This window comes from Theropithecus gelada, chromosome 3 (assembly GCF_003255815.1).
Source record: "Theropithecus gelada isolate Dixy chromosome 3, Tgel_1.0, whole genome shotgun sequence".
Taxonomy (NCBI): Eukaryota; Metazoa; Chordata; class Mammalia; order Primates; family Cercopithecidae; genus Theropithecus; species Theropithecus gelada.
Window position 1 is genome coordinate 68334770 of NC_037670.1, and position 19213 is coordinate 68353982.

Sequence of the window (19213 nt, forward strand, 5' to 3'; positions counted from 1 at the left end):
GTCTTGAACTCCCAACCTTGTGATCCACCTGTCTCGGCCTCCCAAAGTGCTGGGACTACAGGTGTGAGACACCGTGCCTGGCCTGGACACGCAGATCTTTTTAAGCCACGTGCAACCAACTGTGGAAACACTGACAAGAGAATTTTAAATTAAAATTCACTTGCTGCAGCAAGGGTTAATCCCTGGGGTGCTAGGGGGATTCTGATTTAGGGGACCTGGGCTGTGGCCTGGGTATCAGTTCTGTAAGCTCTCCAGGTGGTTCTAATGTGTCCAGCCATGAGAGGAACAGCCTCAGAGAGCCCTAATGGCCAGTGTGGTTCAACTTGGGTTAGTTAGGGACGTCAGGATTCAGACTGTGCATGACAGGCGGACCCCAGGTGATTTATATGCTCAATTCTGAGGGTTCCATTCCAGAGTATTTCCTCAGTTTATTTTAACCTGGATCCTTTAGCTCTGAATACCAGGAACAGCATTAAGTAACAGTAATAGCCAGCTCTTGGCATGGACCTCTCATCAAATCCATTCTCCCCTCTGCAATGGGCATGGAAGTCACCCTTATACTGAGGGAGGCTATGACTTGCCCAGGATGGAAGAACTAGACACAGGTGGCCTAACAGCACAGCCACAACTCTTAGCCACTGTCTATAATGTGTGTGCATGAAAGAAATCCCTGGCAGGCTTAGTACTAACAGAGTCCAGAGAGAAGGAAAAAAATGAAACAAAACAGAAGGATGAGAGGAACAGAGGGAGAGAGGGAAGAAGAAGAATGGCCACCACTCAGCAGCCCTGGCAGTGAGCTGTGCAGGAAGCCACCCTTGACTTGAGGCCTGTCCCTCAGGGTTGAGGTGACTCTCCTACCACCTGTAATAAACTCCTAGTGGGATCTGAAAGCAGAGTTTACTTCCCCTATCTGGCTGATCGCAAAACCATTGGTTTCTATCTATAAAATGGCAACAACAACAACAAAAGTCCTCCTTCCTTACAATTTTGAAAAAGACAGGACCGGTTCATGCCTGTAATCCCAGCACTTCGAGAGGCTGAGGTAGGATGACTTGAGCCCAGGCATTTGAGACCAGCCTGAGGAACACAGTAAGACCTCATCTCTACAATAAAAAATGAAAAACTAAATTAGCTGGGCATGGTGGTGTGTACCAGCAGTCCCAGCTACGAGAGGTTGGGGTGGGAGGATGGTTTGAGACTGGGAGGTTGAGGCTGCAGTGAGCCCAACTGTGTCACTGCATTCTAGCCTGGGTGACAGTAACTCTGTCTCAGAGAAAAAATAAAAAGGACAAAGAAAAAAAAATAAAACTAGCCTCAAAGCCATCCTGCTAATACAAGTTCTTAAAAAGTCCACTAGATTTTTCCAGAAACTGTTCTTACCTCCAGCCGACGGATGATCTCCCGCAGAGGAAGTGCTGATTCCTGTCCCCCGATGAAAGTGGTGGTGGGCAAGTGGAAAACCTTGTCGAGGTCAGACTCGTCCAGGCCATAGAATCCTGCAGGGCGATGTGGGCAGGACAAGCCCGATGAGGAGGGACGGGGCACGGCCACGCAGGGACCACAGTTTATGGAAAGGGGGAGGAACTCCCCAAGGGAGCAAAAAGAGAAGAAAAAAATCATATAAAAAGCCCCTGATATATGTGAAATAAGTAATATTTTACAGCCAGAAACACAAACTTTAGCAATAAATAGAAGCTGAGGATGTTAGAGTATGACAGGTAAGTCACAATAAAATTCATATTATGCATATGTTAGTTACGTACACCAATTATTCATAATTTAGAGACAAATTTATTTCAAGGTCCCAAAGATAACCAATTTTGGGGGTGGGAAGAGAGGTCCATGAAAAGGCACTGGGTAAGTCAATCAAAAATCAATACAATAGTTAAGGAGGAATTAAAGCAGAAAATGAAGAACTGATATAGAAGAACAGATCATATGACAATAATATATGTATGTGGTGAATGTCAAAGAGCTGGGAGAGGGGGACTAAGAAGTGAGGGAGAAACCGTCACCAGAAGTCAAGTGGTCTGTTGGAGCTCCAGGCAGGGGTGCACCACTGGGCAGTACAGCAGCGTGCAAACAGCCACCGGCCTTGGATTAAGGACGTCCTCTTCTGAAATTCCTGAACTGTGCGTTCTGAGCCCATTCTGCAGGCAATACTCAGCAGTCACAGGTGTAACCCTCCATTCTCCCGACTCCAATCACTCAGTGGGAACCAACTAAGTAAGCACTAATATTGGCTGCAGCACTGTGGGGGAAGACACCACCTCACATGAAAGTGCATCTCAGTTTGAGAAAGAATAATGCTGGAAGAGCTCTTTCCCTGGCATTATATGCTTGTTTCATCTTGTTGTATCAAAGAGGAAGACTATCAAATGACACCATACATTCTTTTATCCAGTTTGGCATCTCTCCTGACATAATATATCAGCTACAGTACAGCAAAAAGCACAGTTCAAGAGTCACTAGCACTTGAATACCTTACATCAGCATTTTCTCAGGCTCCAGGAATGCACAATGAACCGGTATTCTGCAAAGTCTCCAACATCTGACTGGACCTGATGAAATGTTCTCATTGTTTCCTGGCCAAATTAAGACTAAAAGGAGCCACTGTGAGACGTAAGGGTCCAGCACAGGGTTAAAGATGGTAGTTTGCAAACACAATTGTGTATTTTGATCTCCTTGGAGATATATAAAAAGGCTTGTTTCGAGGCTCCAACCCTGGTACCGACTCAGTGAGTCTCAGGGTGGGTCCACGATTCTCCCAAGGAGATTGATTCAAGCATGGTTTGGGAACTACAGCCTTTATTTATCTAATGCTTTAGGAGAGGTTTTTTTTTTTTGTTTTGAGCCGGAGTCTCGCTCTGTCGCCCAGGCTGGAGTGCAGTGGTGCGATCTCGGCTCACTGCAAGCTCTGCCTCTCAGGTTCATGCCATTCTCCCGACTCAGCCTCCCGAGTAGCTGGGACTACAGGCACCCACCACCACGCCCGGCTAATTTTTTGTATTTTTAGTAGAGACGGGGTTTCACTGTGTTAACCAGGATGATCTCGATCTCCTGACCTCGTGATCCGCCTGCCTCGGCCTCCCAAAGCGCTGGGATTACAGGCGTGAACCACAGCGCCCGCCCTTGTTTTGTTTTTTAAGTCTTACAAGCAAACTCTGTATTTTCCAAGCCCTGTTTGTTTTATTAAAACAAAGCAAATCTGGCTTTTTTTTTTTTTTTTAACCTGGAGGGTGGTGATGGTAGTAGTGGCTTAGTTAAGCCTGCCTACCCATTCCCTCCTGTTAGTCTGTCAACACTGAAGGCACAGCAACCACTTGGGCCTAGGTGAAGTACAAGGCTCTTGCCATTTATGGCCCGGCTTTCAGGCAATTGCCCTATAGTATTTATGGAGGAAAAACAGAATCATCTTTGAGAAATTTTTCCTGACTAAAAAACTCAGGCCAGGTGCAGCTGATTGGGGACCAGAATAACAATGCACATTTTGTTGGGAAATATTTTGATTGTGAAACTAATCAGTCCAGTGTATGCCCCCAGATAAGGACTGCATATTGGCTGCAATCTTTCAGCATGAAGACCCTGTGAAGTAGGGGCCTACAGATATCCCCTGACCTCACCATGTGATGGTTTTTCACTTCTATCATCCTGAGTTCATAGTTCTAGAGCCTCAGAACTGCTGGTACACTTTTAGTTCTTTAGCTATCTGAGAAACTAAATCTATAGATGAGTGCTTTGTGAAAGTGGAGTAGACATATTCTTCCCTACTCCCCCAATAAGTACAACTAAAAATCCTAGACGTTATATGCAAAACGATCATAAGACAACTCCGAAAGGTGGAGAGAATAAGGCACACCGGCTAGGGACGTCTCAAGGCAAAATACACCAAGGAGTTCCCTGGAGTTTCTTTTTTGCTTCAAATACCGCAGACTTGGAGCAGAAGAACCAGCAACCCCAAAACTTTAAGAGGTGTATTTGATAACAAAAGCCCGACAAAAGCTGCTCTCTATCAAAAGACCAGGAAAGAGGTAGCCTATCAAGACAAAAAACTTTTAGACAAAAACTGCTCTACTACAGCCAAATACCAGAGAAAACACTGTGACCCCGCCCTCACCAGGCTGTAATGGGCCCTAGCACCCAACCCCATCCCAGAGGTTTCAGCGAAGGCCCAAGAGGGAATCCAAAATGTCCTCCTCTCTGGGAGGTAATGCATCAGCCCCTTCCCCTAACCCCAGTAACAGTGGATACTTGAGTGGGAGAAGGACTTCCACCTCTGCCAGCAATAACAAGGTTGGGCCCTCCCCTTCCCCCACCATAGTGGGGAACAGTGTCTACAAAAGGTCTGCTATAACAGAAGATTTAAATAAGATCCTGACTCTCATGATACCCAAAATGTCCTGGTTTCAATAAACTATAATTCATAACAAGACCCAAAAATATCTCATAGTGAATGAGAAAAGACAATCGACAGACATCAATACCACAATGACCAAGATGTTAGAATCACCTAAGATGTGAACAGAGTCATCATCAAACAATTTCATTTTTTTTTTTTTTTTTGAGACGGAGGCTCGCGCTGTGTCGCCCAGGCTGGAGTGCAGTGGCGCGATCTCGGCTCACTGCAAGCTCCGCCTCCCAGGTTCAGGCCATTCTCCTGCCTCAGCCTCCGAGTAGCTGGGACTACAGGCACCCGCCACCACGCCCGGCTAGTTTTTTGTATTTTTAGTAGAGACGGGGTTTCACCATGTTAGCCAGGATGGTCTCGATCTCCTGACCTCGTGATCCGCCCGCCTCGGCCTCCCAAAGTGCTGGGATTACAGGCTTGAGCCACCGCGCCCGGCCTCATTTTTTTTTTTGAGACAGGGTCTCACTCTGTCGCATAGCCTGGAGTGCAGTGGTTCGATCACTGCTCACTGCAGCCTTAACCTCCAGGGCTCAGGTGATCCTCCAATCTCAGCCTCCTGAGTAGCTGGGACTACAGGCGCACGCCACCACGCCCAGCTAGTTTTTATAATTTTTTTGAGACAGCCTCTCGCTCTGTTGCCCAGGCTGGAGTGCAGTGGCATGATCTCAGTTCACTGAAATCTCCGCCACCTGGGTTTAAGCAATTCTCCTGCCTCAGCCTCCTGAGTAGAGTAGCTAGGACTGCAGGCGTGTGCCACCACACCTGGCTAATTTTTGTGTTTTTAGTAGCGACGGGGTTTCACCATGTTGGCCAAGCTGGTCTAGAACTCCTGACCTCAAATGATGTGCCCGCCTCAGCCTCCCAAAGTGCTGGGATTAAAGGCGTGAGCCACAGCACCCAGCCTAGTTTTTGTATTTTTAATAGAGATGGGGTTTCGCCATGTTGGCTGGGCTGGTCTTGAACTCCTGAGTACAAGCAATCTGCCTGCCTTGGTCTCCCAAAGTGCTTACAGGTGTAAGCCACCGCACCTGGCTCAAACAATTTCAATGAGCAATTAAGAACATGATAGAGACAAATTTTTAAAAGTGAGTCACAAAATACAATGTTTCAGCCAAAAACTGAAGATGTAAACAAGTACCAAATAGAAATTTGTTAAAAAAATCAAAAAACGTTCAATGGATAGGCTCAATGGCAGAATGGAGGGGCAGAGAATCAGTATATTTGAAGACAGAACAACAGAAATTAACCAATCTGAAGAACAGAAAGAAAATAAAAAATGAACAGAGCCTCAGGGGACATGTGACAGTATAATCAAAGATTTCACAAACATATAAATGGATAAAATAAAAGAAGCAGAGAATAAAGAGGGTAGTTGAAAAAGTACTTAGCTAAAAACTTCCCAAATATGGTAAAAGATCAAACCCAAAAATTCAAGAAGCTGAGTGAATCCAGAGGATATCCTCAAAGAAATCCATGCCAAAACATATGATAATTAAACTTCTGAAAAACAAAATCAAAGAAAATTAAAAGCAATGGTTGTAAAGTGACACTTTACCTATAGGGAAAACAATTCAAATGACAGGATTTCTCATCAGAAACCATGGAGGCTAGAAAGAAGTGGCACAGGCCGGGCACAGTGGATCACGCCAGTAATCCTAACACTTTCAGAGGCCGAGGTGGGGCAGATCACAAGGTCAGGAATTCAAGCCTAGCCTGACCAACATGGTGAAATCCTGTCTCTACTAAAAATACAAAAATTAGCCAGGCGTGGTAGTGTGCGCCTGTAATCCCAGCTACTCAGGAGGCTGAGGCAGGAGAATCACTTGAACCCAGGAGGCGGAGGTTGCAGTGAGCAGAGATCGCACCACTGCACTCCAGCCTGGGTGACAGAGCGAGACTCTGTCAGAAAGAAAGAAAGAAAAATAAGAAAGAGAGAGAGAAAGAGAGAAAGAGAGAGAGAGAAAGAGAGAAAGGAAGAAAGGGCACAACACCTTTCAAGAGCTAAAAGAAAAGGATTATGTCCAACTAGAATCTTATATCCACCAAAAATATCCTGTAGGAATGAAGGGGAAAGAAATAGAGATTCCCAGGTAAAGGAAAATTAAGTTTGTCACCAGAAGACCTGCTCTAAAAAACTGGCCAGAGGAAGCATTTTAAACAGAAAATAAATAAAGAAGGAATCTTGGAACATCAAGAAGGAAGAAAGAACACAAAAAGCAAAAATCTGGGTAAATACATCAGACTGTCCTCCTCTTGGGTCTTCTAAATTATATCTGATGGTTGAAACAAACTTATAACTCTGTCTGATGAAGTTCTAAATGTATGTAGAGAAAATATCTAAGATAATTATATTATAAATGCAGGACGGTAAAGAGATATAAAAGGAGGTAAAGTTTCCACACTTAATATGTACTGAAAAGTTATGACACTGTAGACTATAAGTTATGTCTATATAAAGTAGTAATACCTAAAACAACTACTAAAAATGCTACATAAAAGGATACACTCAAAAACATGCCGGGCGCAGTGGCTCACACCTGTAATCCCAGCACTTTGGGAGGCCAAGGTGGGTAGACTACAAGGTCAGTTCGAGACCAGCCTGGCCAACATGGTGAAACCCCTCTTCTACTAAAAATACAAAAAAATTATCTGGGCATGGTGGCGGGTGCCTGTAATCCCAGCTACTTGGGAGGCTGAGGCAGGGGAATCGCTTCAAACAGGAAGGCAGAGGTTGCAGTGAGCCGAGATCGTGCCACTGCACTCCAGCCTGGGTAAAAGAGCAAAACTCTGTCTCAAACAAACAAACAAACACACAACAACAAAAAAACTATACATAATTAAAAAAATTTTTTAAATGTGGGTTTGAAACTCCACAGCACAGGAAAATGAAAGCAAAGCAATGAAAAGCAGAACAAAAAATAAATAATAAAATGGCAGACTTGAGCCCTAACATACAATAATTACATTAAACATAAATGACCTAAATATATTAAATAGAAGACAGAGATTATGAAGAGTGGATAAATATAAAACAAAACCCACCTATATGCTTATCCACAAGAAATTCACTTCATATGTGATACAGACAGGTTGAAGTAAAAGGAGGAAAAAATGTATCATGTAAACATTAATCAAATGTAAGTACGAGTGGCTTATATTAATATGAGATGAAATGACTTCGCAGCAAAGAAAATTACCGGAGACAAAGAGGGACATTCCATCATGGTAAGAGGGTCAATTTACTGAGAAGATACAGCAATCTGAAATGTGTAAACACCAAAGAACAGAGCTGCAAAATATGTGACCCAAAATCTGATAGGACTAAAAGGAGAAAGAGACAAACCCACATTTATAGCTGAAGACTTTAATACTCCTCTCTCAATAACTGACTAAAAAACTAGACAGAAATTCAGCAAAAATATAGAAGAACTCAACAGTCATTAACTAACAGGATCTAACAGACGTGTGTGTGTGCACATGCATGTGTGTGTAGTTTAGAGACAAGGTCACCCAGGCCAGAGTACAGTGGTGAAATCATAGATCACTGCAGGCTTAAACTTCTGGGCTCAAATGATCCCACCACCTTAGCCTCCTGAGTAGCTAGGACTACAGGCATGCGCCATCATGCTTGGCTAATTTTGTTGTTGTTGGTGGTGGAGATAGGGGTCTCGCTATGTTGCCAGGCAACAAACTCCTGGCCTTCAAGTGATCTTCCCATCTCAGTCTCTCAAAAGTCCTGGATTTATAGGCATGAACCACCATGCCTGGCTCTAGCAGACATTTAGAGAATACTCCACCCAACAATAGCATTTCAACAGTAGCATTCTTTTCAAGCAGCCATGAAACATATGCCAAGACAGACAATATGGTGGGCCATTTATTAAAAATTCAACAAATTTAGCACAATTGAAATCATATAGGGTGCATTCTCCAACCACAATAAAATCAAACTAGAAAGCAATAATAAGAAAAGTAACAAGAAAATCTCCAAACACTTGGAAACTAAACAACACCCTACTAAATAATCCAAAAGCCAAAGACAAAATATCAAGGGGCATACGAAGAATACAATAACAACTAGCCTGGGCAATACAGTGAGATTCCATCTCTATGAAAAATTTAAAAAATAGCCAGGCATGGTGGCCTACACCTGTAGTCTCGGCTACTTGGGAGGCTGAGGTGGGAGGATAACTTAAGCCCAGGAATTAGAGGCTGCAGTGAGCTGTGATCATACCACTGCACTATAGCCTGGATGACAGAGCAAGACCTTGTCTCAAAAACAACTGAAAGAAAATAAAAATATAACATATCAAACTTTGTAGGACAGCTAAACCAGTACTGAGAGAAACATTTATAGTAGTAAATACATCAGAAAAGAGGGACAGTCTCTAATCAATAATCTAAGTTTCCATTCCTAGAAAAGAGGGAAAAACAACAAACAAGCCAAAAGCCAATAAATAGAAGTAAGGAAATAATAAAGAGCAGAAATCAATGAAATTGAAAACAGCAAAACAACAGAGAAAAACCAATGAAACAAATAACTGGTTCTTTGAAAAGATTAGTAACATTGACAAATCTCTTATAAGACTGACAAATAAAAAGAGGACACAAATCACCAATATCAGGAGTGAAACGGGATATCAATACAGACCCTTCAAACATCAGGAAGATTCTGTTCCTTTTCTTTTAGTTGAAAAAGAAATAAAAAAAAAGAATGACTATCAAAAAGATAATAAGGGAATACTATAAATAACACTACATACATTTGACAACTTAGATGAAATAAACCACTTCTAGAACACAAACTACCACTACTCACCCAGTATGAAACAGATAATTAGAAAAGCCCTATGGCTAATAAGGAAATCTAATTAATAAATAAAAACCTTGTGAAAAATTAACCTCTAAGCCCAAATGAAGAAGAGTTAACACCAACTCTATTCAATGTCTTTCAGAAAATAGGAGAAACACTTCTCCATTCATTTTATGAAGCCAGAATTACCCTGATACCAAAAACAAAGATAGTACAAAAAAAGAAAATGACCAATATCCTTCATAATATGGATGCAAAATATATAAAGAGACAAAGACATATTAAAAAAATTATATACCATGATCAAATGGTGTTTATTCCACTAATCCAAGGCTGGTTGAATAATCAAAAATCAATCAATACAATCCACTACATTAGCATTAAATTGTCTACATTAAAGAACAAAAATTGGCTGGGTGTGGTGGCTCATGCCTGTAATCCCAGAACTTTGGGAGGGTGAGGTGGGCAGATCACTTGAGGTCAGGAGTTCTAGACCAGCCTGGCCAACATGGTGAAACCTCACCTCTACTAAAAGCACAAAAATCAGCCAGGAGTGGTGGTGCACACTGGTAGCCCCCACTACTTGGGGGGCTGAGGTGGGAGAGTTGCTTGAACCTGGAAGGCAGAGGTTGCAGTGAGCTGAGATCGTACCACTGCACTCCAGACTGGGCGACAGAGCAAGAATCAGTCTCAAAAAATAATTATAATAATAAATCACAAGATCATATCAATGCAGGAAAAACATCTGACAAAATTCAATATACATTCATAATTAAAACTATCAGAAAAAAATATGAAAACAGAGAAACTTCCTCAGCTTGATAAAGAGCATTTACAAAAAATCTACAGTTAACATTATACTTAATGATGAAAGGCTAAATGCTTTCACCCTAAGATCAGGAATAGGGCATATAAGGCTATCCACTCTTACCTCTCTTATTCAATACAGTGCTAAAAGTTGTAGCTACTGTAATGAGGCAAGAAAATAAAATAAAAGGCACACAGATTGGAAAGGATGAAATAACTTCCTATTTTCAGATGACACGACTGTCCATATAGAAACTCCTAAGAAATCTACCAAAAAAAAAAAAAAAAAAAAAAAAGCCCTAGAATAGTTCATCAAGATCTCAGAATGCAACATAAACACTGAAATAAATTATATTTCTATATACTACCAATGAATATGTGGACATCAATGTTAAAAAGAAAATAATAGTTAAGTGTAAATACAACAAAACGTATACACAATGTATATGCTGAAAACTACAAAAAGCTGATTAAAAAAATCAGTGATCCAAATAAATGAGGAGACACACTATGTTCATGGATTGGAAGACAAACATGGTAAAAATGTAATTTATCCCTAAATGGATCTATACGTTTAAGCCAATTCCTATCAAAATGGCAGCGAGGTATATGTAGACATAGATACGCTTATCCTCAAATTTACATGGAGAAGGAAAAGGTCCTTGAATAGTCAAAATAATTTTGTAAATGAAAAATAAAGTTTAGTAGCTACAGTAATCAAGACACTGTGGTATCGAAGGAAAAACAGACACACAAAGGAAAATAACTGAAAATCCAGATATAGACCCCCACCAGTAAGTCCAACTGATTTTTGGCAAAAGTACAAAAGCAATTCAATGAAGGAAGGACATAGTTTTCAGCTAATGGCGCCAGAACAACTGGACATCTACACACAAAAATATAAAATGAACAATAAAAGAATCTTGATCTAAATACCTTACACAGAAATTTACTCAAAATGGATCATTTAAATGTAAAACACAAAACTATGAAACCTTTAGGAAAATACATAGGAGAACATTTTGGGGATCGAGGGCTAAGGAAAAAGTTCTTAGACTTCATACCAAAAGCACAATCCATAAAAGAAAAATTAACAAACTGGATGTCATCAAGCTAAAAACTTTGGGCATAGAAGCTGAGCTAGGAAACGAGGGGGAAAAAAGATTAAAAACTTCTGCTCTGCAAAAGATCCTATTAGCCAAAGAATGGAAACAATCCCTTCCAATGAAGAGGTCCTTCAACAGGTAAATGGTTAAAAACAATCACCCACACCATGGAACACTACTCAGCAATGAAAAGGAACAAACTATTGATTTACACCAACAACCTGCGTGAATCTCTAAAAAAATTATTCTGATTGAAAAATGCCAATCCCCAAAGGTTACATACTGTGATCCCACATGTACAACATTCCTGAAATGACAAAATTATAGAAATGGAGAACACAATAGTGGTTGCCAGGGAATACAAGTAGTGGCTGGGATGGGAGGGAAGTATATATGGTGATAAAAGGGCAACAGGAGGAATTCTTGTGGTGATGGATGTCTAGAGTCTTACTTTATCAATTTAGTGTAGTGGTGTGATGTTGTACTATAGCTTTGCAAGATGTTACCATTGGGGAAGCTGGCCAAAGGGCACAGAACTGTTATTTCTCACAAGTGCATATGACTCTACAATGATCTCAAAATAAAAAGTGTAATTAAAACGTAGAGTCTCACAGATATTAGAAGGAGAAAAAGTACAACTGCTTAGAGAAGCCAGAGGGCAAAGAAGAGACTGGTCACCAGGGAGGATGACAACAGGCAGATGATCCCCCAGCATTTCAACTCTGGATTCCTCAAATGTGTTTTGCCCAACCGGGGGTCACTAAGAGTTCTCGGTAAGTTTTTATTAATACTTCAGTTGGCCTTCAAACATAAAACATTTAGGAAATCTTGCCCAAAATGCCCAGGAAGCAGAATCTGGAAGAATCCAGAGTCCAGTCAAAGCCTCAGCACAGAATGTGGAGGACAGGACAAGCCACCATGCAGAGCTGAACATGGCTTCATATGCCCAGCTGGCTACGGCAGCAGCTAAAGGTGAACGATGCTGAAGATGGAAGCTCACAGTGAAGCGATGAAGCACACATGAAGATGAAAAATGCTCTTCGAAACACAAAATGAACAGAAACAAAACAATACCATATAAGTAGTTCTACTTATTGGTTAATAACCAAATGAAGGGAAAAACATATTTCAGAACAATTAGCAAACTTAAAAACACGCGACAGAAGTTGTGTCAACTTTCCCCATATTGCATGCTAGGAAAAGTTGCACATCCTATTCAAATGAAGTCCTCAACTCTGAAAAGGTGAAAGGCTCATTATTTTCATACCTCCTACTGTTAGCATTCGAAGTCGTTCCTTGAAAACTGCAAGATCTGAGAGGCAGAGTGGGGTATCATGGGTGAGCGCAGAAGGAAAAAGACAGGTGAGAGTTAGTTTTAAAAAGACCCAAACACCAAAACCCTACACCATTACCGCAGTAACAGGTAGCACAGACACCATCACAGGGACACACACACATCAAGGGAGAAATGGGTGGGTTACATGATCAGGGGATCAATTTTGTTAAACATGGAAATGATTCATAGAACAGCTGGAATAAGGTGAATCAGAAGGAGGGGAGGTTAGCACCCTGACAATGGAAAGCCATCAGGCAGTGTCGTTTGAGAGCTCCTCATCTCCTTAGCTTCAAGAAGTGGCGGATAACAGCACTTTCCTGGGAAGTCACTACTTTGAGATGAAAATCAAGGAAAAGAAAATGAAAAAGCCTAACTTTTAGAGTAGCCATTTCTCAGCACTAGATCATGGGGCAGACTACTCTAAACTGTAAGACTTTGAAGAATTCTCAAGAATGGAAGGAGTCCTTGATCTCCCATCTCAAGAAGGCAACTAGAAAAGAAGAGCTGAAAACAACCCAAGAGCAACAGTCACATCTGCACAGCTGTACATTTCCTTCTACCTGTACGCTTTTCATCAGATTTCTACTCTACATAAACAGCCTTCTGAGCCACTGGTGAAATCAAGACATTTATTTGGATACACAAAACATGCTCCTGACCCTTGCTGTCTGGGCGTGTGGGCCTGGGGGCAGGGTCGGGAAGGAAGGCAGTAACACAGGCACACAGAGAGGCTGATGGTTGAGGACTCAGAGTGTTGTCACTGGGGATGCTCTCCGTGCTGGGAGTGCAGAGAAAGGCCAGCGAGCGCTTCTTTTGAAGTCAGACTCAGATCCCCAAGAAACAGGCCTGCTTCCTAGGGCTGTGGCAGGGGCTGCAGGTCTCCAGTCCTGGGCAAGCCACACTGTCTCCTTCCCCTAAGGAACAACAACCTCTGAAGAACTCAGAGCCAAGTGGCTCTTAAGACAACAGAATATCTAAGTGTCGATATTTTGCTTAAGGCAAGGATGAAGAATCTTAAATTTTTCCTTCAATCTTCAAAACCAAGACATGAGACCATGTCAAGATGCCGTGAGTGCTCCTGTGGAGCTCCGAGGTGTATGTTAGTCACCCTGCAGACTCCAGGTAAGGATTCACACAGGGGAGGGCCTCAAAAGCAACCTTAAATACTCATTCCCATTTTTAAAAATCTAAAGGTAATGTGGTAATTCTCAGTACTATGTGAATGCTCTTACTTTTATCTGTACTTTTTTGTATTTTTAAAATAAAAGGCAAACAAAAGATACAAACCAAAGAAGAGGAGAGTGAAGAGAACAATAGAAGATATTCTGGTTGTCACAATTTACAGAAAGCACACAGATTTTCCAACACCTGAGTGCTTTGAAGCACTGTAAATTACTTCTTGAAGAGTGCAGGTGTGTGAGGGAGGGGAGAGGGAGTGGATGGAGAGTTGGCCACAGTACTTCCAAGTGAAGCACAGAGGCAGGAATGTGACGCCAGGACCTAGGGGACTTGGTTTACCAGTTTCTGGGTATCTCCAGTCAAAGAATCTTCTCAAATGTCAGATGTCTGCTTGGCCACGCTTCATTCTCCTTGAGGGTGACCATATCGCCCACGGCTTCAACCACCCTGGGTATGTTCTTAGCTTGGCCCCGCCCTCCCAAGTCACTTAGGAAACCTCATCTCCAGCTCCTCGGTTATCTACGGCACAGCACGCTGCACACGGCAATCAATGTTTACTAAATGAACTGCTCTGTATCACTCTGAAATTTACAAAAGCTAATTAAACATCAACTCTATTTTTAGCTTATTTTTCTCAGCCACCAAAGGAACAAACCGGAGAGCCCTGGAAGGTCAGCAGGATGTGTGGAAACTTTGTCATCACTCGCTGTGCTGTTAATGACAGCAGGTTGTCAGGGAAAGGCAAGAGCTAAGTGGTTGACATTCTGCCACATTTTTGAACTTTTAAATTGACTTTTTAACTATTTAACTCAAGTTCATTCCCTAAAATGGTATTAGCAATTTGTAAACATCAATGGTAAATGGGAGAGAAGTTTCACACTTTCTTTCCATTTATTTATACAATTGGTTTTTAATTCTCCTTTAATTATGTTTTTTTTTTTTTTTTTTTTTTTTTGTGAGACGGAGTCTCGCTCTGTCGCCCAGGCTGGAGTGCAGTGGCCGGATCTCAGCTCACTGCAAGCTCCGCCTCCCGGGTTCCCGCCATTCTCCTGCCTCAGCCTCCCGAGTAGCTGGGACTACAGGCGCCCACAACCGCGCCCGGCTAATTTTTTTGTATTTTTAGTAGAGACGAGGTTTCACCGTGGTCTCGATCTCCTGACCTTGTGATCCGCCCGCCTCGGCCTCCCAAAGTGCTGGGATTACAGGCGTGAGCCACCGCGCCCGGCCTTTAATTATGTTTAAATCTCACATTAAAGTACATCTCACTGAGTGCAGTGGCTCATGCCTATAATCCCAGCACTTTGGGAGACGAAGGCAGGTGGATCACTTGAGCTCAGGAGTTTGAGACCAGGCTGGACAACATGGTGAAACTCCGTCTCTACTAAAAATACAAAAAACAGCCGGGCATAGTGGCACATGCTTGTAATCCCAGCTATGTGGGAGGCTGAAGTGGGAGGATCACTTGAACCTGGGAGGCACAGGTTGCAGTGAGCTGAGATCCTGCCACTGCACTCCAGCCTGGGCAACAAAGCGAGACTCTGTCTCAAAAAAAAAAAAAAAAAAAAAAAAAAAAATTACTTAGGCCAGGCACAGTGGCTCACGCCTGTAATCCCAGCACTTTGTGAGGCCGAGGCAGGTGGATTACATGAGGTCAGGAGTTCGAGACCAGCCTGGCCAACATGGTGAAACCCTGTCTCTACTAAAAATACAAAAATTAGCCTGGTGTGGTGGCGCACGCCTGTAGTCCCAGCTACTCAGGAGGCTGAGGCAGGAGAACTGGTTGAATCCAGGAGGAGAGGTTGTGGTGAGTAAAGATCATGCCACTGCATTCCAGCCTGGGCGACAGAACGAGTCTTTATCTCAAGAAACAACAACAACAAAAAACCCAGTAAAGTACATCTCAATCATTTTTGTCACTGTGAAAAGTAATACTATAGAATTTATATCGAAACCACAGACAGTGGCATTTTTAAGTGGGAAACTAATTCAAATGCTACACTTGAAAGATAAAATTGGGCCAGGTGCGGTGGCTCGCCTCTATAATCCCAACACTTCGGGAGGCCAAGGCAGGCGATTCAAAATGAGTTCAAGGCCAGACTGACCAACACAGTGAAACCCTTTCTCTACTAAAAATACAAAAATTAGCCGGGCATGGTGGTGCACATCTGTAATCCTGGCTACTTGATAGAGGCTGAGGCACGAGAATCACTTGAATGTGGAAGGGGAGGTTGCAGTGAGCTGAGATTGCACCACTGCACTCCAGTCTGGGCGACAGAGTGAGACTCTGTCTCAAAAAACAAAAATAATAATTAAAAAAACCAAACAACAGCATGAAAAAATTGAGGGCAAGAGTTTCTAATTAAGCAAGTCTCTAATTGTTTCTAATTAGGCAAATGAGTGGGCCTCACTGTTGGGCCTCACTGTCTAGACCTTTCCATTGATAATACCCTGGTTCTAGTGTTTTGCAATATACCCCCATATCTACCGTGGCACCTCAACTGATGACCCTTCTTCAAGAGCCAGTGGAGAAAGCCTCCCTATGAGCCCTCCTACCACAAGATGTTGGGTTGCCACTACCTCCCGACCTGACTGGATTCATTCAGGGATATTATAACATGAGATTGGTGCCTCATTCTCCAGGTCTGCAAATTTGCTGTCAAGGAATCTCACTATGGAATGTGAGTGAAGAGAAATGTGTATTCAATACGTCTCAACTGGGTGCGGAGGCTCACTGTTGTAATTCTAGCACTCTGAAAGGCCAAGGCAGGAGGGTTGCTTGAGCCCAGGAGTCCGAGATGAGCCTGGGCAACATAATAAGACCCTGTCTCTATTTTTAAAATAAAATAAAATAAAAAAATAAAGCATCTCATGTTGGAACGCTCAACCTTCTTTCCCAAGGGAAATGAGGTCTATAGTAGAGCCTGGCACAAATTAAGATGGGCATCTGGGGATTTACCTGGAAACTGGCCCCTAACTTTGACACTTCATTAAAAAGGTATCTCTGGCCGGGCGTGGTGGCTCACACCTGTAATTCCAGCACTCTGGAAGTCCAAGGGGGTGGACCACTTAGGTTAGGAGTTCGAGACCAGCCTGGCCAATATGGTGAAACCCATCTCTACTAAAAATACAAAAAATTAGCTGGGCATGGTGGCAGGCACCTGTAATCCTAGCTACTCAGGAGGCTGAACCCAGGAGGTGGAGGTTGCAGTGAACTGAGGTCATGCCATTGCACTCCAGCCTGGGCAACAAGAGCGAAATTCCGTCTCAAAAAAAAAGTTACCTCCGTTCAGGCCATCACCTGCACAATTATGGAACATAATCCACACATTGAGAAACTGTTCTAAAATTAATTTTAAAAATTGTTAATGAAAATAATCACTAGGCTGGGCATGGTGACTCACTCCTGTAATCCCAGCACTTTGGGAGGTGGAGGCAGGGGGATTGCTTGAGCTCAGAGGAGTTTGAGAACAGCCTGGGAAATGTGGTGAAACTGTCTCTGTTTAAATTTTAAAAATTTAATTAGGCTGGGCATGGTGGCTCACCTGAGGTCAGGAGTTTGAGACCAGCCTGGCCAACATGGTGAAACACGGTCCCTACTAAAAATATAAAAATTAGCTGGACATGGTGATGGGTGCCTGTAATCCCAGCTACTCGGGAGGCTGAGGCAGAAGAATCACTTGAACCTGGGAGGCGGAGGTTGCAGTGAGCCGAGATGGCGCCACTGCACTCCAGCCTGGGCAAAAGAGCGAAATTCCATCTCAAAAAATTAAATAAATAAAATTAATAATAATAGTAATAAAACACTAGCCCTACCATCTCAACAATATTTTTTACTGTATTCATAACAAGTTCTGTCGTGCTACACTTGAAAGATAAAACTGAGGGCAAGAGTGTGTCCATAACATCTGATGGTAAATCCTGACACTCTGGCGCTATTAAGGAGTTCTGTGTCTGTAGAGTCTCTCCTAACTGGCAAGAGTCTACTTGTTAATTATCTTTCCTTATCACTTCAGGGACCAGGAGAATTTCTGAGAAGTGAAGACAGGTGCCCTAAGCCAGAATTTCCCAAACTTTTCAAAAATGGTCATAAAAGGTCAACTCAGTGGAAACTATAGCATATATTCTACTTTATTAAAAAACTCAGAGTGGACAGAATTCCCTGCTTGCGCTGCAGACCAAATTGGCCAACCACCCAGGTGCTCAGTTGGCAGAGTGTTTTCAGGGCAGCATCATCAGTGCCCTCTGAGAATGAATGGCTTTGCCAACGGCTCCTGCCCTCCATCGCTGCCCCCTACGTGGAGCTTTTCCAACAAATGACAGAAAAAGCTCTGACGGAAGCACCAAAGGCTATGTTCAAACATGGATATGATCACTGCTCTGAGCCTGTTTCCCCAAGGAGAGGCAGAAACTGTGCCTGCATCCACAGGGAGGGGGGAACGGCGGCTAAGTGGAGACATGGGAAGAATCCTAGCTCTGGGGAAATAGTCATGTGACACTGGACACTACCGCACAATGGTCCCTGACCCGCAGTCTACACACTGGTCAGGTCACCAGGTGGCCACTCAGCCTATCTGCTTCTACTGCCCCATTCCTAAGCTGGCAAACAGTTCTTCTGGGTCCCAAACATCCCCCATGTAGAGTCCTCACTTCTTAGTTTGCAAATTCCTGCACTAGATGCTACGCTGCTTCCTTATCATTTGGCTACAGGGCAGTCTTCACCACTAACTCCTGTGTGTTCCTGGTCTTCCTGCTTGACCTCTCAGTTTCTGAATTTATCTTATTACCAGAGAGTTTGGCAGCTACTCATCTCAAAAGATTGCTAGTAAGCCCACTTGGAGCATAGTAAAGTCCAGGCACTACTTTAAGGAGTTTATTCAATTTTGAAACCACCTGAGGAGGTTGATACCATCACCCCTGCCTTACAGATGAGGTGACTGAGGCACAGAGAGGTTAAGCAATTAGCCCAAGGTCACACAGCTAGTAATAGTGGGCTGGGATTCCAATCCAGGGAGTGTGGTTCCAGAGTCCAGGCTCCCTGAGGTTCGAATGAGATGACGAGTCTTGAAGTGTTCTACGAACTGTCTAACGAGTCTTGAAGTGTTCTACAAACTGTCTAGCGGTCACATTTGACCTGCTGTTTTCTTGAAAACCTGCATACATCAAGGGTGAGAGTTCGAGACCAATTTTTCTTTTTTTTTTTTTTTTGAGACGGAGTCTCACTGTGTCTCCCAGGCTGGAGTGCAGTGGCGCGATCTCGGCTCACTGCAAGCTCCGCCCCCCGGGTTCACGCCATTCTCCCGCCTCAGCCTCCCAAGTAGCTGGGACTACAGGCGCCCGCTACCGCGCCCGGCTAGTTTTTTGTATTTTTAGTAGAGACGGGGTTTCACCATGTTAGCCAGGATAGTCTCGATCTCCTGACCTTGTGATCCACCCGCCTCGGCCTCCCAAAGTGCTGGGATTACAGGCTTGAGCCACCGCGCCCGGCCTCGAGACCAATTTTTCTACAGATCCAAATGTTTTAACAAGTTTACACGGTTTCCATTTTTTTTTTTTTTTTTTTTTTT

The 19213-nt window shown here is 43.0% G+C and overlaps 1 protein-coding gene across 5 annotated transcripts in view; it reads right to left on the reverse strand.

Annotated features, from left to right (window-relative positions):
* The window catches only part of OGDH (oxoglutarate dehydrogenase), a 96823-nt gene that overhangs the window by 34551 nt on the left and 43059 nt on the right, over positions 1–19213 (reverse strand). For 3 of the 5 annotated variants that reach the window (XM_025381113.1, XM_025381114.1, XM_025381115.1), the window contains one exon: positions 1381–1496. In XM_025381113.1, the coding sequence (XP_025236898.1) occupies positions 1381–1496 (116 nt within the window). Of the gene's footprint in view, positions 1–1380; positions 1497–12401; positions 12447–19213 lie in introns of all 5 variants that reach the window. The other 2 variants (XM_025381112.1, XM_025381111.1) reach the window with 1 other exon arrangement.